The sequence below is a fragment of the Anolis sagrei genome, chromosome Y (assembly GCF_037176765.1).
Source record: "Anolis sagrei isolate rAnoSag1 chromosome Y, rAnoSag1.mat, whole genome shotgun sequence".
Lineage (NCBI taxonomy): Eukaryota > Metazoa > Chordata > Lepidosauria > Squamata > Dactyloidae > Anolis > Anolis sagrei.
Window position 1 is genome coordinate 25,727,316 of NC_090035.1, and position 20,663 is coordinate 25,747,978.

The 20,663-nt window shown below is 45.8% G+C and overlaps 1 protein-coding gene across 1 annotated transcript; it reads right to left on the reverse strand.

Annotated features, from left to right (window-relative positions):
- Window positions 1-1,999: 1,999 nt before the first annotated feature.
- Window positions 2,000-6,791, reverse strand: LOC137095105 (neuropeptide W-like). The gene is made up of 2 exons (XM_067461362.1): window positions 6,237-6,791; window positions 2,000-2,414 (listed from the first exon to the last, which is right to left on the reverse strand). The coding sequence occupies exons 1-2, from the start codon at window positions 6,650-6,652 to the stop codon at window positions 2,393-2,395; spliced, it is 438 nt and encodes a 145-aa protein (XP_067317463.1). The 5' UTR covers window positions 6,653-6,791; the 3' UTR covers window positions 2,000-2,392.
- Window positions 6,792-20,663: the final 13,872 nt, after the last annotated feature.

Below are 20,663 nucleotides of genomic sequence, written 5' to 3' on the forward strand. Positions count from 1 at the left end.
TTCAGGAGTGGATTTCCCTTCTAAGAGGCAGATTTCTCTCACTTTCTGTTGTCTCACCCTGTTCTTAACTAGGAGTCATTTGTAAGTTAGATACCTGGCTTGGTGATTATCTTTGATTTGATTCTATGCGGTAATGGTGCGCTGTAACCATTTGGAAAAACCAATGGATGCAAATGCAGTCCTAAATCCTGGCATGATGGGGGAAATAACAATAGTTTTGGAAGTACTACCAGCCCTTCCGACTTGGTGATGGGGTTATGTGGGGCTTTGGGATGGCTAGGATCAACTATTGCAAAGTTAGGGGGCTCTGGCCATCATTGATAAGCAATGAGTCATTGGCTTCAGGAACTTGATCAGTTTCGAAGAAAGAAAAATCCTGCATTGTAGCAGACAGGCACAATTTGGTTCAAATTCCTGGCACAGTGGGAAAAATAATCATAATAATAGCCCACCCGTCTCTACCAAAGTTATGAGGCAGCAGCTATATACTATGGCTAGGGAACATGGAGGTCTGTGCAGCAATGGCAGGCCATGAGTTGTTGGGGAAACCCATTGCAGTGAATGACAGTAATCCCTGGCAGAACGGCAACAATAGTAATAGTAATAATAATAATAATAATAATAATAATAATAGTAACCCCAGATAACTTTGGACATACTGTCATCCCTCCTGACATGGAGATGATGAAGGGAATGCAGAATAGGGTTGGGCTAGATGGTCTTTGGGGGTCTCTTCCAACTCTGATTCGAACCCGGATCTCAGCAGGGAGCCCTTGGATACAATACATTTCAATCCTGCAGCTGAGGCTCATGTCCTTGGAGAAACATGCTCAGAGAACCTCTTTTTCTCCCTTCCCCAGCTGCTCCTTTCCCTGGCAGAACCTCCTTTGCTTCTAATTGATTATCCAATTTATCTTCCAGGGAGCGTTGCCAGCGCAGATTTGGCTGAAAACTTGCTCTGCTGAAGCTGCATTCCTCATTACTCGCTGGCTTGGAATATATATATATATATATATATAAGATTTTTTTATTGGTTCATTGAACAGGGCTTGCAAACGCTTGTTGCTATGTGATTGCGGGAGTTGTGGTTTGCATTGTGGCAAAGAGAGAGAACCTTAGGAAACTACAACTCTCGGGATCCCATAACATTAACCCACTGGCAGTTCATGTACATAGTATCAAACTGTATTCATTCTACAGTGTAGGTGCAAAGAAGGTTAAAGACCTCGGGAAACTACAATTCCCAGGACCCCATGGCATTGAAATAAGGTAGTTCAAGTGCCATCAAACTGCATTCATTCTACAGAAGATAGATGGACCCTTTAGTCAGAAAAGGCTAAAGAGCTTGGAAAACTACAATTCCCAGAACCCCATAGCATTAATCCATTGGCAGTTCAAGTATGTAGTATCAAACTATATTCATTCTACATTGTAAATGCAAAGGCCTTGGAAAACTACAATTCCCAGGACTCCATGGCATTGAACAAAAGCAGTTGAAGTGCTATCAAACTGCATTCATTCTGCAGTGTAGATGCACCCTTTTGTCAGAGAAGTCTAAAGGCCATGGAAAACTACAACTCCCAGGATCCCATAGCATTTAACTAAAGCAGTTCAAGTGCTTTTACATTGCATTCATTCTACATTGTTGATGCATCCTTTGGTCAGAGAAGGTTAAAGACCTTGGAAAACTACATCTCTTTTTTTACCAGAGAGGACTAATGACCTCGGGAAACTACAACTCCCAGAATCCTATAGAGTTTAACTAAAGCAGTTCAAGTGCTGTCAAACTGCATTCATTCTACAGTGTAGAATGATGCACCCTTTTGTCAGAGAAGGCTAAAGGCCATGGAAAACTACAACTCCCAGGATCCCATAGTTTGAGCCATGGCGGTTAAAAGAAGTGTCAAACTGCATTTGTTCTACAATGTAGACGAACCCTTCCTCCCTTTATTCCCAAACTATCTAATTTTTTCTTTACCCAAGGAAGCATCTCATTCCGTTGATTAAAATTTATTTTTAATTAGCAAGGCATCCCGCGGGGAAGGGATAAATAACATGAAATTGCAGAGAAGCGACAAGAGGGATTGGAAATGAGAGCCCCACATCATGTGTTTCCTTGCTTTATTCTCCACCTGAGCCTCAAAAAAAGGAGGAGAGGAATGAGCATTTTCCGCTTTGCATTCTGACATTTTTTGGTGAAGTTTCAAAATATCTGCAGGCATCGTAGAACTGGGAGGGCGATGGGTTTTGCAGTCTGCGTCTTCCTGGAAAGTGGATTGAAATGAATGAGTCCAAAGAGGTGGAAAGGGAGTTCCATTCGGGGACCATATTCCCAGGGCCATTTGTGTGTGGTTTTCCAGGCATCCCTTCTGCTGTACAGGTTTGCGTTTCCTCAGATTGTGAGCTCAAACATTCTGCAAGGATTCAAAACAAAGGAAGATATTGTTGGGGAACTGCCTTGTGCCTTTGCAAGACTTTTTAAAATAAGGAAATTGACATTAAATTGACATTTTCTAAAGTGCATCTTCCTAAGATGAATCTACACTGTAGGATAATATTATTACAGTCATCATCAACAACAACATCATCATCTCTGTTGAAGCCCGCCCTGAGCTCTGGTAAGAGGTGGCGAAGAAATAGTATAACTAGTATTGTTATTATTCTCATCATCATCATCATCATCATCATCAACAACAACAACAACAAAAACTCTGTCATACCCTACACTGATCCTTTGAGAGAGGAAATGTATTATGATGGTTATTACATTTTGTTGGGTTGCTGTGAGTTTTCTGGGCTGTCTGCTCATGTTCCAGAAGCATTCTCTCCTGATGTTTCGCCCACATCTATGACAGACGTCCTCAGAGGCTGTCTGTTGGAAACCGGGCAAGTGAGCTTTATACATATGTGGAATAATGTCCAGGGGGGGAGAAGGAACTCTTGTCTGTTTGTGGCAAGTGTGCATGTTGCAACTGGCCAGCTTGATTAGCATTGAATGGACTTGCAGCTTTCAGGCCTGGCTGTTTCCTACCTGGGGGGATTATTTTTGTTGGAAATGTTAAATGGCCAGAATTTTAAAAAAAATTCTAAAATCAGGACAGTAAATAAAGAGCAACACTGAAAAAAAACAGGGGAATTCCAGACAGGAAACAATCGGGACCAGCTAGCAGCCCCCAACAAAGGATTTCCCCAGGCAGGAAGCAGCCAGGCTTTGAAGCTGCAAGGCCATTCAATGCTAATCAAGCTGTCCAATGGCAACATTCACACTTGCATCAAGCAGACAAGAGTTCTTTCTTCCACCTTGGACATTACATAGATATATAAACCTCACTTGCCTAGTTTCCAACAGACCTCACAACCTCTGAGGATGCCTGCCATAGATTTGGGTGAAAAGTCAGGAAAGAATGCTTCTGAAACATGGCCATACAGCCTAGAAAACTTACAGCAACCCAGTGATTCCAGCCATGAAAGCATTTGACAACACGTTATTACATTTGTTTCTTATCTCTCCAAGGCTTGAGGTGGTGTACAGCAGAATTATTATTATTATTATTATTATTATTATTATTATTATTATATTAGCATCATTATTAGAATCATCATCATTATTATTCCCTACCTCTCTGCAAGGATTGAAACAGGATACAACAAAGATGATGATGAAACATTTTACCATATTTCTTACCCACCACTCCTCAAGTCTTTATGTGGAGCATGGCAGTGTTAAATGTAACACAATGTAACATGATTTTTGTTCCTGGGTGATACATTGTCATTTCCTAATTGGTTTTATCATAAAAACATGGAAAAAGTTGATTAGACTGCAAAAACTTTGTTTTTGTGGGACATCCTGCAGCACATTTTGCTCTAGTTTTTCAATGAATGCCTCATCGAGTCTCATCCAAGTCAACGTAGTTTGTGGCAGCCACAAAAATAAAGTTTCTGGAATAGAACAACTGCTTTCAAAGTAAGGACTGAATAATTAATTAGGAAATCACACTCCCTATCTCCTCCACCTTCTTTCTACCTACTCTGCGCATCTCCTCTCTCTCGCTTGACACATCTTGACAGGGAGGTTCTTCTGCTTGCTGTGGGCAGCTTACATGTCCCCACTTTCCTCTTTCTTACCTGGCATCTTCCTCTTCCCCTCGCCTAGTCGTACCTGGCCCTGCCTTCCTCCTCTTCATCTAAGGGTGAGTCTTTTTACTCAATGTGGGCACCTTCCTTGGCATCCCCTTCCTCTATACCTGACATCCCTTCTTCTTATCTGGCATCACCTTCTTCTTCCTCCTCTTCCTCATTTGGGGATTTCCTCTTAATTTAGGCAACTTACTTGCTTTCTTCTTACCTGTTGCCCCCTTCCTCTCACCTGAAACCTCCTTCTCCTTTCCTGCCTGGCATCCCCTTCCTCTGTTCTCCTTGCTTTGGCACATTTTTCCTTCACCTGTCCCCTCTTCCATTTCCTCACCTGTGCCCCCCTTTCCTTCCTCTTCCTCATTGGAGCCAAGGGTGAGCTTTTTCACTTGCTATGGGCATTTTAACACCTTCCTCTTTCTTATATGGCATCCTCTTCCTCCTTCTCTTCCTCCTCCTTATTTCTTCTTCCTTTGGGCAACCTAACCTGGATTCTCTTCCTTTTGCCTATTGCTTTCTACCTTGCAACTAGTATCCCTTTCCTCCTCCTCACTGTAGACACCTTGTGTCCTTTTCTTCACCTGGCCTCCCTTCTTTTCTTCCTTCTCCTTTTTCCTTAATTTGGGCAACTTACTTGCCTTCCTCTTACCTGTTACTCCGTCCTCTCACCTGGCACCTCCTTCCTCTTTCTTGCTGGGGGGGGGGGCACCTCCTCCCTCCCTCCTTACTTTGGGCATCATTTTCTCACCTGTTCTTCCTTCCTTCCTTCCTTCCTTCCTTTGTGTCCAAAGATGAGTCTTTTTTACTTGGGCATCATACCCAGCCCCCTTTCCCTCTTTCTTACCTGGCATTGCCTTTTCCTTCCTCCTCTTCTTCATTTCTCTTTACTTTGGGTAACTTTACCTGGCCCATCCCTGTCTCCTCTCACTTGTCCCCCCTTCCTTCCTCTTCCTCTTCAGAGTTCAAAGGTGAGCTTTTCCGCTTGCTGTGAGCATCTTACCACCTTGCTGTTTCTTACCTGGCATCCCCTTCCTCCCCTTCTCTTTCCGCCTTCCTTTGGGTACCCTCACCCGTGTCTTTTTCTTTTGCCTGTCTCCCCTTCTATTATCTCACCTGCCCCCCTTCCTTCCTCTTCCCCCACGGAGTCCAAAGGTGAGCCTTTCCTCTTGCTGTGGGCATCTTACCACCTTCCTCCTCCATACCTGGCATCCCCTTCTTCCTCGCCGTTCTCCTCCTCCTCCTTTCTACTTTTGGCCACTTTCTCCCCTTATTTCTGCTCACCTATCCTCCCTCCTTCCTTCCTCCTTATCGGAGTCCAAAAGTTACCCTCTCCCCTTGCTATGGGCATCTTAGCAACTTCTTTTTTGCCTGGCATCCCTTTTCTCTTCCTCCTCTTCTTCTTTTCTCCTTACCTTGGGCAACTTCACCTTGCGTCCTTTTCTGCTTGTCACCCCCCTCCTTCCTTTCCCCCCTCTGCATCCAAAGATGAGCCTTCCCGCTTGCTGTCTTTTCTTACCTAACATCCCCTACCTCCTCTTCTTTTGTTTTTCTCCTTACTTTGGGCAACTTTTCCTCTTTCTTTATTCTCACCTGTCTTCCTTTGTTCCTCTCCCTCCTCAGCATCCAAAGGTGAGCCTTTCCGCTAGCTGTGGGCATCTTACCACCTTCCTTTTCTTAGGAAGCATCCCTTTCCTCCTCCTATTCCACTTTCCTCCTTACTTTGGGCAACTTCACCTGGTGTCATTTTCTTCCACCTGTTTCCTCTTCCATCCTCTCACCTGGACAACCTTTCTTGCTCCTTGGAGTCCAAAGGTGAGCCTTCTGACTTGCTGTGCGCATCTTAACACCTTCCTCTTCTTACCTGGCATCCCCTTCCTTCTCCTCCTACTTTCTTTTTACTTTGGGCAACTTTGCACCCTTCTTTCACCTTACCTGTCCCCCTTTCCTTCCTCTTCTTCCATGGAGTCTGTAGGTGAGCCTTTCTGTTTGCTGTGGGCGTCTTACCACCTTTCTCTTCTTACCTGGCACCCCGCCCTTCCTCCTCCTCTTTTCTCCTTCCTTTGGGCAACTTTCTCTGGCCTGTCCCGCTCCTTTCCTCTCACCTGTCCTCTCTTGCTTCCTCTCCTCCGTGAGGTCGGGGGTTCCTCCTCCTCCTCCTCCGCTGCTGCTCCGGGGGGCTCCATGGGGCGGCCCACCCCCAAACCCCCTTCCTGATCTTCCAGGGGGGCCTCTGACCTGCCCAAGGGAAGCCTTCCCGGGCGGAGCTCAGGCGGATCCCCGGCGGCGGGGGCGGCGGGCCAGGGTCTCCCAGGAGGGGGGGCTGGTCCTGCCCCCCTTGTTCTTGGGCGGGGGGGTTTCTCCTCCAGAGGTAGGGCGAGCGTCGGACCCCCATCAGCAGCCCTGAAGCCCTCCCCACCGTGTGGTACCGGGGGCTGGCCACGTGCTTGTACCAGGCGGCGGACGAAGCCCAGAGCAGCGCCCAGGCCAGTGCCCAGCGCAGGAGACCCGGGGTCGCCATGAGGGCATCTAGTCGGACCCCCGGGGCTTAGGCTTGGATGGAGAGAGAAAGAAAGAGAGAGGCTGCAAAGATGCTCTCCTCCTTGCCTCCCTTCGGCTCTCGCTTTCCAGGACTTTATATGCCCATTCCAAAGGGGAGGGAGGAGCCACCGCTTCTAAGCTCCGCCCCCTTCCCTTTTTCATCCCCACCTTTTCATTCCCTACCCCTTTTTTAAATGCAAAAGTTAATGGCTCTCTTGGAAAATTGAATCCAGACAAGACAGAGGTCCTCCTGGTCAATCGAAAGGCCAAAGAGGACATGTTACAGCCTGTGTTGGATGGGGTTACACTCTCCCTGAAGACGCAGGTTCGCAGCTTATGAGTCATCCTGCATTCATTGCTGAGCCTGGAACCCCCAAGTTTCAGCGGTGGTCAGGGCAGCTTTTGCACAGCTAAAACCCGTGCACCAGCTGCACCTGTACCTTGGGAAGTCTGATCTGGCCACGGTGGTCCACGCTCTGGTTATATCCCGAATAGATTACTGCAACGTTCTCTACGTGGGGCTGCCTTTGAAGACAATTCAGAAACTTCAGGTAGTTCAACCGGGGCAGCATACAGGGAGCATACCCCCCCCCCCCCGCCCCCGGGTTATGCCAGCTCCACTGGCTGCTGGTCCATCACTGAACCCAATTCAAAGTGCTGGTTTTGACCTATAAAGTTCTCTACGGTTCTGGCCCAGCTTACTTATTCGAATGCATCCACCCCTACGTCCCACCTCGTAATCTAAGATCATCCGGGGAGGCCCTGCTCTCGTTCCTGTCAACAGCACAGATGCCTCTGGTGGGGACGAGAGGTAGGGCCTTCTCGGCTGTGGCTCCCTGCCTATGGAACACACTCCCAAATGAGATAAGATCTGCTCCCTTCCTCCTGGCTTTTAGAAAAAAATTAAAATCATGGTTTTGGGACCAGGCCTTCGGGCAGTAGAAGTAAAGGTATGCAGCATTTCAGAAAGACAATGACTGGAACAGCGATTTGACAGATGAGACTCTTTTATTGTTTTAATGATTGTTTTATTGCTTGTGGATGCACTGTTTTAACTTGATTTGTGTCTAATTGTAGTGTATAATTGTAATTGTTTGTACTGGCATTGAACTTTGCCATTACTTATGTGTAAACCGCTTTGAGTCCCCCTCGGGGTGAGAAAAGCGGTATACAAAGACTGTAAATAAATAAATAAATAAAATAAAAGCCGCTCCAATTGGAGCCCTGTCTGTTGCCATTGTAGTTGGGCCAGGAAAGGTATTCTATCTGTTGCCCTTGCAACTGCAATGGGGGAAAGCCAGCTCAGGTGGATTTCTAGCTGTCATACCTGCTGATCCATCATTAAATATCAAATGGGGGGATTTATGCCTTTGTTGTCCTTGCAATTGCAATGGGAAAAAGCCAGATCAGATGGATTTCTAGATCTCATACTTGCAGATCCACCATTAAAGGATTTCTGCCTGTTATCCTTGCAACTGCACTGGGGAAAAGCCAGATCAGGTGGATTTTTGTCTACTGTCACTGGGAAAGGCCATACCAGTTGGATTCCTGCCTGTTGTTACTGCAACTGGACCAGAAAAGATCTAATTGGGAGGATTTGTCCTTTGTGCAATTACAGAAAGGCCAAGAAAACTAAAACTGGGAGGCGTTCTGCCTGTCATCCCAAGGGAAGACCACACCATTTGGATTCCTGCCTGTTGTCACTTCAATTGCTTTTTGGGGAAAGCAAAATCAGATGGGTTTCTGCCTGTTGTCAAGTCAGTTTTAACCATCTGCTGCAATACTGGGGAACTGCTGGGATTTTTGCCCGTCGTGGCTCCATTTCCCAAAAGAATTTACAACTGTCCTGGGATTTGTAGTTTCTTGGTGTCCTTAGAATTAGCTTAGAATTCAGGAGAGTGGAAGTACAGCTCCCACTTTTACAGGAGCCATGACACTGAAGTGCTATCAAAGTGGTGCAACTTTATAGTGCAGATGCTGAAGAACAGACCTGTGTGTTTCTTCATGAGAGTTTGCAACATGCCTTCTATGCCAATGGGTAGTAGTTCCTCGCCAAACTACAACTCCCAAGATCCCATAGTATGGAGCTATGACACTTAAACTGGTCTCAAAGCCCCCTCTACACTGATTATTAGCAAAGCAGATAATCCACATTATCCACTTTGAACTGGAGTATATGAGTCTACACTGCCAGTTCAAAGCAGATCATCTGGATTTTACATGGCAGTGTAGATGGGCACAGAGTGCACTTATTCTATAATGCAAGTCCATTTAGTTTCTTGATTTTTTTTCCTTCCACTTTTTCCAACTTTACCTGACTTTATATTTTGAGCCAAAGCAGCCCAGGCGAAAGCTGCCCAAAGCTTTATTTCGAAGGAAATGCAGTGCTCTGCTTTGAGTCAAAGAAGGAAGCTCCCTTTGGCATTTATGAGCCCCAATTCAATTTTGAATTTTTGCATGGACAGTTTATTTATTTTTTCCCCCTTGGCACAAATCCGGTCGTAGGCTTCAAAGGCTGTAAAATGGGAACAGGCCATTCAATCACTCCCAGAAATTGTACTCAAAATTAAATTGTAGTTTTATCTTGAGACACACAGAAGGTAAACTGCAAAGAGACCGTCTGGCTTCTAGAATAAATGCAACCTGATATCCAGGCGGGAAGACACCGCGCAAATCCTCCCAACCGAATAGCCATCCAGCCTCTGAATCATAGGATCCTAGAGTCAGAAGGGACCACCAAAGGCCATCCAGCCAATCCAGAAGACACAATGAAATATCTCCTGACAGATGCCCATCCAGACTCATAGTAATTTGAAACAGGGCTAGAGTTGGAAGGGGCCCCAAAGGCCATTCAGTCCAACCCCTTTCGGCCTGGCATCACTCAGGTCTTTCACTGCAGTGCAAACACCAATTTCTTTGCTTCTTATATTATCTCTTTGAGAATTATAGTCATGTTTATGCATTTGGGGTTTTCACATTTGCAGATTGGATTGCAAATGTCCTCTCTAGGGGACTTACTTACTTACTTGGAGATCCTGTGTTGTCCGAGTAAAATTGTCCTTCAAGTTCGGTATCCTGGCAGTGGGTACGTAGGTGACTATGGAGCCCTATTCTTGACCTGAAAGTTCTCCCACAGTGAGGGCATCGGTTTTCAGGTGGAAGGCGGTCCTGGTTGGGGTTGGCTAGAAGCGCCTTCATCTTGGCACGTTTCTCTCTTTCGCCCTCCATTTATGCCTCTTCAAATTCTACAGCACTGCTGGTCACAGCTGACCTCCAGGTAGAACACTCAAGGGCTAGGGCTTCCCAGTTATCAGTGTCTATGCCACGGCTTTTAAGGTTGGCTTTGAGCCCATCTTTAAATCTCTTTTCCTGTCCTCCAACATTATGTTTTCTGTTCTTTTGTTTGGAGTAGAGCAACTGCTTTGGGGGACTGCTTTGGGAGTTGATGGTGTAGGAGCATCGTTCCAATGCTAATATTCTTTGCTTCTTCCAGCACACTGACATTTGTCCACCTGTCTTCCCAAGAGATTTGTAGGATTTTTCGGAGGCAGCGCTGATGGAATCATTCTAGGAGTTGCATGTGACGTCTGTAGACAGTCCACATTTCGCAGGAATATAGCAGGGTTGGGAGGACAATAGCTTTATAAACAAGCACCTTGGTATCTCTACAGATGTCCTGGTTCTCAAACACTCTCTGCTTCATTCGGGAAAATGCTGCACTCACAGAGCTCAGGCGGTGTTGTATTTTAGTGTCAATGTTGACTTTTGTGGAGAGGTGGCTGCCAAGGTAGTGGAAATGGTCAACATTTTCTAATGTTATACCATTAAGCTGTTTTTCTGGCATTGGAGAGAGATTGGCTAGTGACTGTTGGAAGAGCACTTTGGTTTTCTCGATGTTCAATGACAAGCCAAGCATCTCGTATGCTTCTGCAAAGGTGTTTAGAATGGCTTGTAGGTCTTCTTCTGAATGCGCACAGACGATGTTGTCATCGGTATATTGGAGTTCTATAACAGATGTTGTTATAACCTTGGTTTTGGCTTTCAGTCTGCTGAGATTAAATAGCTTGCTCTCTAGGGGAGCATCTACACCAGGGGGTCCTCAAACTAAGGCCCGGGGCCTGGATGCGGCCCTCCAAGGTCATTTACCCGGCCCTCGCTCAGGGTCAACCTAAGTCTAAAATGACTTGAAAGCACAATCCTATCTCATCAGCCAAAAGTAGACCCACACTTCCCATTGAAATACTAATCATTTTATATTTGTTGAAATTGTTCTTCATTTTAATTATTGTATTAAGTGTTTTTTGCACTACAAATAAGATATGTGCAGTGTGCATAGGAATTCATTCATTTTTTTTCCAAATTATAATCCAACAGTTTGAGGGACTGTGACCTGGCCCTCTGTTTTAAAAGTTTGTGGACCCCTGATCTACACTGTAGAATGAATGCAGTCTAGCACCACTTTAACTCAGTGATAAATGCAGTCATCACTAATAGTCAATATGGATTTATATTAAAAAAAATGAGTCATACCAGATTAATATGATCTCTTTTTCGATAGAGTTACAAGCTGAGTAGATGCAGAAAACACTGTGGATGGAATGTATCTGGATTTCAGGAAGGCCTTCCTTCAACAAGGTCTCTCATGACCTTCTGGCAAACAAACTAGTCAAATGTGAGCTAGGAAAGACCACAGCTAGGTGGATCTGTAATTGGTTAAGCAAATGAACCCAGAGGGTGATTCTCCCCAATGATTCCCCTTCATCCTGGAAAGAAGTGAGGAGTGGAGTGCCATAAGCAGGGTTTTGTCCTGGGCCCAGTTCTATTCAATGTCTTTATTAACGACTTATATGAAGGGTTAGAAGGCAGGATCATCAAGTTTGCAGATGACACCAAACTGGGAGGAATAGCCAATACTCCATAAGAAAGGAGCAGAATTCAAAACAATCTTAACAAATTTGAGAGCTTGGCCAAAACTAACAAAATGAAGTCAAACAGGTACAAATGTCAGATACTCCACTTAGGCAGAAAAAATGTAATGCAAAGATACAGAATGGGGGACGATGCCTAGCTTGAGAGCAGTATGTGTGAAAAAGATCTTGAAGTCCTCGTGGACAGGAAGGTGAACATGAGCCAATAATGTTATGTGGCGGCTTAAAAAGCCAATGGGATTTTGGCCTGTGATAAATAGGAGTCTAGTGTTTATATCCAGGGAAGTCATACTACTCCTCTCTTCTGCCTTGGTCAGATCACATCTGGAATCACACTGTGTCCAATTCTGGGCACCACAGTTTAAGGGAAATGTTGACAAGCTGGAATGTGTCCAGAGGAGGGCGATTAAAATGATCAAGGGTCTGCAGAATAGGCCTTATAAGGAGCGACTTAAAGAGCTGGGCATGCTTAGCCTGCAGAAGAGAAGGCTGGGAGGAGATGTGATGGGGGGAAGTCATGTGGGGGGGGGGAATTTGTTGGTCACCAACGTCCCAGGGAGAAGAACAACAGAGTTCTTGTGACCTTGGAGAAAGTAGGAAGTGGTAAGCCCCATGGCAGTCCCCTCGGTCTTAAGGTCCTGCTGATTAATGCCAGATCCGTCAATGGTAAGACTGCTGCCATTCAGGACTTGATCCTGGATGGGGGGGGGGGGAGGATCTGGCTTGCATTACCGAGACCTGGCTGGACGAGCTGGGGGGAGTAAATCTCACTCAGCTGTGCCCACCGGCTTTGGAGCGCATCAGCAGGCCAGGCTGGGGAGGCGGGGAGGAGGGGTCATAGTTGTCTATTGGCAATCCATCACCGTGGTCAGATGCTCTGTTCCGCAAGCATCTGGGTTTGAGTGTGTCCACCTGAGGGTGGGGAACCGTGATAGCGTGGGGTTTCTGCTGGTGTACCGCCCACCCCGCAACTCAGTAGTTTCCCTGACTGAGCTAGCAGAGGTGGTCTCCCAGTGCCTGGTTGTGCTGGGAGACTTTAACATTCATGCTGAGACCTCCTTGACTGGTGCAGCTCAGGATTTCATTGGTGCCATGACGACCATGGGGCTATCACAAATTATATCTGGCCCTACCCATCAGGCTGGACATATACTCGACCTAGTTTTTGTGGCGGACAGTGGAATGATCAGAGTGGAAGAACAAAACATCCTTCCTGTGTCATGGTCTGATCACTATCTGGTCAGTTTTAGACTTTCTGCAACCCTTAACCTCCGCAGGGGTGGAGGACAAATTAAGATGGTCCGCCCCAGGAGACTGATGGATCCGGAGGGATTCCTGAGGAATCTTGAGGTTCTTCCTGCCATGGAGCCTGGCGATCCTGTCGACGTCTTGGTCGATCTCTATAACAGGGAAATGACCAGGGCGATAGATACCAGGGAGCTGGCTGTGATGAAGCATTCGAGGAGGGGGCTAGAGCACACTTGGAGGAGTTCTCAGGACGTGTCTGACTGAGCATGGGCTACAGCCTCTCTTAGGGAGTATACCGTGGTTATACGGGTAGCCAAGGAGTCCTATACGACTACCCGTATAGCGTCTGTAGCAAATAGATAATCGGAGTTGTTCTGGGTCATCGGGGAACTCCTTCAGCCACCTGTGGTGGAGGAGACTTTTGACGACCAAGCAACTCGGTGTCGCAATTTCACACACCATTTTGCAGACAAAGTCGCCCAGATACGCCTTGAGCTCGACTCCAATTTCATCACAGTGCCAGAGGAGGTGATTGAGGCATCTGCTTGTCCGATTTTGTGGGATTCTTTTAGGCTTGTTCTTCCTGAGACCGTGGAAAAGGTCCTTGGAGCTGTGAGGGCGACCACGTCAGCTCTGGATCCTTGCCCGTCTTGGCTAATTAAATCGGCCAGGGAGGGGTTGGTTGATTGGTTTGTGTTGATCATTAATGCATTGTTGGAGCAAGGGATTTTTCCATCTAATTTGAAACAGGCTGTGGTTCCTCCACTCCTCAAAAAGGCTTCCCTTAACGCCACGGTGCTGAACAATTACAGGCCAACCTCCCTTTTCTGGGCAAGTTGCTGGAGCGGGTGGTTGCCTCCCAGCTCCAGGGCTTTCTAGATGACATCAACTACCTAGATCAGTCACAGTCTGGTTTCAGGCCTGGTCACGGTACCGAGACAGCCTTGGTTGCCTTGGTGGATGACCTCCGTAGAGAGCTGGACATGGGGAGTGTGACCTTGTTAGTTCTCTTGGACAGCTGCTTTCCATACCATCGATCATGGTATCCTTCTGGGTCGACTCTCTGGGATGGGTCTCGGGAGCACGGGTCGATCCCAGATGGTGAAGCTGGGAGACACCTGCTCGGATCCCTGGCCTTTGACCTGTGGGGTCCCGCAAGGCTCTATTTTGTCTCCCATGCTTTTTAACATCTACATGAAACCGCTGGGAGAGGTCATCCGGAGTTTTGGAGTTAGGTGCCATCTCTACGCAGATGACACACAACTCTACTACTCTTTTCCACCCAATTCCAAGGAGGCCTCTCGGGTGCTGGACGAGTGCCTGGCCGCTGTGTCTATCTGGATGAGGAGGAACAAGCTGAAGATCAATCCTGACAAGACAGAGGTCCTCCTGGTCGATCGCAAACCGGATCGGGGTATAGGGTGGCAACCTGTGTTGGACGGGGTTACACTCCCCCTGAAGCCACAGGTCCGCAGTTTGGGAGTCCTGTTGGATTCATCGCTTACGCTTGAGGTTCAGGCGTCAGCGGTGTCTGGGAGGGCTTTCACACAATTGAGACTCATACGCCAACTGCGACCGTACCTCGCGAAGGCTGATCTGGCCGGGGTGGTCCATGCCTTGGTCACCTCCAGATTGGACTACTGCAATGTGCTCTACGTGGGGCTGCCCTTGAAAATGGTTCGGAAGTTCCAACTGGTCCAACGGGCAGTGGCCAGGATGTTAACTGGGGCGCCTTACAGAGAGAAGTCAACCCTCCTGTTCAAGGAGCTCCACTGGTTGCCGTTTATTTTCCGAGCCCAATTTAAGGTGCAGGTGCTTACCTACAAAGCCCTGAACGGTTTGGGACCATCCTACCTGCGTGACCGCATCTCCGTCTACAAACCCACGCGTTCACTTCGGTCATCTGGAGAGGCCCTGCTCGTGATCCTGCCTGCGTCGCAAGCGCGTTTGGTGAGGACACGAGTCAGGGCCTTTTCTGTGGTGGCCCCCTGACTCTGGAACACTCTCCCCAAAGATCTTAGACAGGTCCCTACATTGGCAGTCTTTAGAAAGAACTTGAAGACCTGGCTGTTCCGATGTGCCTTCCCAGAATAGGAAATCTCCAACACCAAGTCCCATAAGCACTTTATTAGAACTAAGATTGCTGCACACCGCACACTGCACTTGCCCTATAAGCCTTATATACCCCCTGTCACATCACTTTTAATCCTGTACCCATTACTCTGGCCCGGCCCATTTTTATTGTGTCTTAGTGTATTGTTTATTGCTTGTTGTTTATATTGCTTTAATTGTTTTTAATTTGTCTTAGATTTTGTATTGTTATCTTGTGTGTTGAGGCCTTGGCCTTTGTAAGCCGCATCGAGTCCTTCGGGAGATGCTAGCGGGGTACAAATAAAGTTTAATAATAATAATAATAATAATAATAATAATAATAATTGAAGTTTAATAGGGAGGAAGGAGCAAGTTTGTTTTCTGCTGCCCTGGAGACTAGGACATGGAACAATTGCTTCAAATTACAAGAAAGGAGATTCCACCTGAACATGAGGAAGAACTTCCCAACGGTAAAAGCTGTTCAGCAATGGAACTCTCTGTCCCGGAATGTGGTGGAAGCTCTTTCTTTGGAGGCTTTGAAACAGGCTGGATGGCCATCTGTCGGGGGGTACTTTGAATGCGATTTTCCTGCTTCTGGGCAGGGGGTTGGACTGGATGGCCCACAAGGTCCATACCAACTCTATGATCCAGGCCCCATCAGCACTGCTGTTCAATGTAATTTGGATCCTAATAGTCAATGTAGACTCATATAATGCAGATTGAACTGGGTTATATGAGTCTACTACACTTATATAATATCAGGATGCACTGAGCCGCTGTATATGGCAGTGTAGATGGGGCCTCAATGCTATCAAATCCTGGGCATTGAAGTTTCACAAAGTTGTTTGCTTCCTCAGCCAAAGACAGCAAAATGCAACCCCATTGCATGGAGCCAGGGTAGCTGAAATGGTGTCAAAGTGCATTAAGTCGACAGTGTGGATGCACCCCCTCTCCGCTGTCATCCAATTTGCTATTTCTCCCCCTCAATGAGTGTCAGACATTTGCAACGGTTGTACTGTTTCATGTGTGATTAAACAACAGAGGGATGACTCGCGCTTTGCTCATGCTTTGACAAGCGTGCACTTCGCTGCTTCTTTTTTTCCTCACCATTCATTAAAATGGCATCACAACAAAGGTGTTGAGAAGAATCATCGTCATCATCACCATCATCATTATTATCGAGGGACAAATATTTGTCTCAACAATTGACAAATAGAATAGATTGGAGAAATGGAGAAGTTGTGGTTTCAGTTCAAATTTGCGACAAAGATATCTATCTATCTATCTATCTATCTATCTATCTATCTAATAAAAGTGAGTGTATGTTTGTATGTATCTATGTTTGTTTGTATTTTTCAAGATAGGCCCGACTTCAAGAGAGCACTGTAAGTCCCACCAACAACAGATCTGGACCAGTGGCGGCTCAACCCATTACGCAAAGTAAGCATTTGCAGTACAATTGATTTTGCCCAGGGGCGCTCTTGAGGTGCTCTCGGGGGAAAATGGACCTTCACATATGCGAGTTGTAGTTACTGGGATGTATAGTTCACCTACAATCAAAGAGCATTCTGAACTCCACCAATGATGGAATTGAACTAAATATGGCACACAGAACTCCCACGACGAACAGAAAATATATATCAGTGATTGGTTGTGGGGTGGGGATGGGGGTGTGTGTGTGTGCCAAAATACTGTTTGTTTGCCGTTGAAAATTACCTAGGGCCACTCTGATCTGGACCAAGCCTGATCTATATTGATGCGGCCAGGTCTTTTCTCGGGATCAATTTCGAGCGCAATCAAGCAGGAAATGAAGAAACGGAGACTGCAAGTTGATTCCAGGCATATTTACTATCAAGTTGATAGGACACAAGTTGATAGGACGCTCAGAAGCAAGCTTCTGAAGCGTGCTTGACAGTCAGTTTGGGTTCAATATTTATAGCAGAATCCACTGGTCTAGACATACGTACGACTTGTCCTGACATTTACATAGATCTAATCAGTTACAGAGGCATTACGCATAACCTTTTCCCATACATCACAATGACGCATTAAAATGACGTACTCCAATTGTTTCCAATCTTAATTATTCCCATATTCGAAATACCTTTTAGAATATATCTAAAGTTGCCTGCTATTTACCTTACTGACCCACCAGAGGCCGCTAACTGACCTTTTCCTAGTTTGGATCAATTACGCATATTCTTGACTGGCTGCCAAAAAACCATTTGCCTTTGATGATGCTTATAACGTCAGACCCCATTGTTTCCCAAATGTCATGTTCCAGTTAATATTTAACTTCCTTGCCTCCATGAAACCTGTTCAGTCAATTATTTACCTATGGAACGCTTTGCTCTCTCTACCACCTCCCTGCTTCAGAGCTCTCTCTCAAGGTATGTCTTCCTATATTTTAAATATTATATTTTTCTTTTCTTCTGCTCGCTGCCACATTCCCCCCTTTTTGCGAACGGATGTTTACAGTAGTCTCGCAAACTCACGCAATTACATTTTTAGCAAAAATAACATTTTAACACAATCATTTATCATAGTTATTGAAAAATGTTCCACACACGTTGGCATCTTCACAGTGCTCCTTAATCTTCTGTCTGATGTATTTAACCCACTTTCGGATATGTGGTCAAAACCAGAGCCGTAGTCCTCGTTCTGGATCTCATGGCACTGCTGGTTTGATGATACAAAGTCTCAAAGAATCCTTTTGATCAAGAGTCGCAGTCCATTCAGGTGAGGCTTTCTTCATTCCAGTACAATGTATCCAGTCTCTTATCTGCAAAGGGGCTATGACCAGCTCTTTTCCTCGTCCCTTTCGGGTCGCGGCCTTTGCTGTGGTGTCAGCATACCAGTTTCCATAGGTCACACGTTCCTCGTCACATTGATGTACTCTGCAGTGCATTACTGCTACTGATGCAGGAACCCAAACAGCATCTAACAATCTCAAAATGGTCTCACTATGTTATATTTATCTCCCAGCAGAATGTAGTAGTCCCTTTACCTTATGCATATTTAGAATCTGTATACATGTTGACTATATTTTTCCTCTGATAACTCCAGAGCTCCAATTAGCGCTATCAGTTCTGCCTTCTGAGCTGAGGTGTTTAAAAGAAGTGGTTCTGCTTCCCACACAGTAGTTGTACTTATTATTACATATCCAGCATATCTTTTTCCCATTTTCCATCAAACTGCTTCCATCTGTAAAAAGAGTGTCATCTACCTCAGGCCATGGCTAATCTTTTATATCAAGTCTATTGGAATATATCTCATTCACAATTTCTATACAATCATGTTGAAGCATTTCCCTTTCAACAGGCAGGAGTGAACCTGGAATAAAAGTGAAAATATGTTTGTATCTATTAGCCTGTTTGTCTATTTATCGCTCTATGTATGTTTGTATTGACTCAGCATGATGGTGTTGTCGAGCAATTTAAAATGGCTGTGGATAGTGAGAGCCAATCCACTGTGGGTTTAGCCTGGTGAGAAAAAAGAAGCCAGTATTCTAGAATAAATCTCAACAAGTTGAAGCAGAAGCCACTTGGTATTTATTTCTGTTCCAGCTAGAAAAGGATGATGGCTGCAGTAATCTGCCGAAGAAACAACCATTTAACATGGGAAGGGTTCTTGTTGTGGTTGTTAGTCTCCTGCGGATTGCCCAAAACTTAACTCTTATTATATCATTCTAGCCTGGTGTCCTTGGGAAAATTATTAATTCCCTGATTATGAACTATCTTTGGGGGGGGGGGGGGGACCTCCGACTACATTGGGATTTGTAGTTCACCTGCATCCAGAGATCACTGTGACTCCCACCGATGGTAGATCTGAAGCAAACTTGATACACACACCCAACATGACCAACTTTAAATACTGGTGTAGCTTGGAAGGGATTCACCAACAATTCTGGAAGTTATAGTACACCCACAATCAAAGAGCACTGTGAACCCAACCAACAACAGATCTGGACAAAACTTGGCACATGAACACAACATGACCAACAGGAAATACTGGAAGGGTGGGGGGGGGGGTTGACTCTAGAATTTGGGACTTACAGTTCACCCAAACCAAGAGAGCATTCTGAACCCAACCAATAATAGATCTGCTGATTAAACTGGGTTATATGGGGCTGGAGCTACATTGCCCTGTATTCCAGGACCTGAACCCAGACTATCTGCTTTGAACATTATCATATGAGTCTACGCTGCCAGATAATCTAAAATAATATGGAATCATATCCTGGGATATAGAGCAGTATAGCTGCAGCCTGAGTTTATATTGCCATATAATCCAGCTCAATGCAGTTAATCTTAAAGGTCCAATCTCCACTGCCATATAATGCAGTTTGAACTGCATTGAACTGGGGGACATGAGAGAAGCCTCCTCGCAGGATTGCAAGACATCTGGGTGTCCCCTGGGCAACGTCTTCGTAGACGGCAGATTCTCTTGCCACAGAAGTGACCAGCATGCAAGCAAGCAAAACAACCAACGGTCCTTTTCAGGACCAACCATGACAATAATCTCAATCAACATCAAAGGCATGTCAGCTGCCAAAGAACAACTGCTCCATGAACTGTGCCGAGATAAGAAATGTGATATGCTGTGTGTCCAAGACACACACAGGGATGAATAACAGAAACAACCCAAAGTCCCAGGAATGGCCTTAGTAGCGGAAAGACCACATGCGCAGTATGGAAGTGCTGTCTTTGTCAAACCAGGCCTCCAAGTCAGCAGTGCCCACAACACTGAAGAAAACAATATAGAGGTTATAACAGTAGAGCTTAATAACATCACAATCACCTCTGTGTACAAGCCCCCAAATGAAGAGTTCTGCTTCTCCTCCCCCGAGAACTTTGATAGGCACCAAAGGGCGGTAGTAATTGGTGACTTCAACAGCCATAGCCACGTATGGGCTATGCCCAAGAGGATAAAAATGGAGAGGCTGTCCTCTCCTGGTCTGAACTGCACACACTATCATCCATGATAGCAAGATCCCACTATCCTACAACAGCGGGAGATGGCACCAAGGTTATAACCCAGACCTCTTATTTGTGAGCGATAGCATCGTACAGCAATGCACCAAATCAGTGGGACCACCAATCCCAAACACACAGCACCGACCAATACTATGCCAACTGTTCCCAACAATGCCTCAGGAAGTTCGACTTAAATGAAGATTCAATTTCAGAAAGGAAGATTGGACTAAATTCTCAGGCATGTTAGATGACATGATCACATCAGCCGCGCCATTGTTTTGGCTGGCAAAAGCTGATTTTATTAAGAAAGGCTTTTCTGCCTTAGATCTGATAGAGTGTCCTTGATGAGCCTTGTGGAGGAAACAAACAGAGCCGGGGCGAGGGGACCCCGGCGGTCAGCCTCATCCCTTTGTAAAGCAATCATGATGTCCAAAGAAACTTCCTTGTCTGCCAGACGAACTCAGAGAGCAAACAAAAGGATATTTCACTTGCTATTGTCCATGCAAATGTTTGGTGATTTGACTGGTTTCGAGGGGGGGGGGGTTGCAGCCCTCCCTCGGTCACAGAAGAGTTCCAGGTCGCATTTTTGGGGGCAAAGGGCGAGGTAAGACAAAAAGGGCAAATAGATTTCATACATACATAATCAACATATTTCATACAGGGAAGGATCCCGTCTCCATCCCTCATCCCAAATATTTAATACAGGAAAATTATCATTTTATTTGAAAACGTGGAGTCAGGAGTTTCT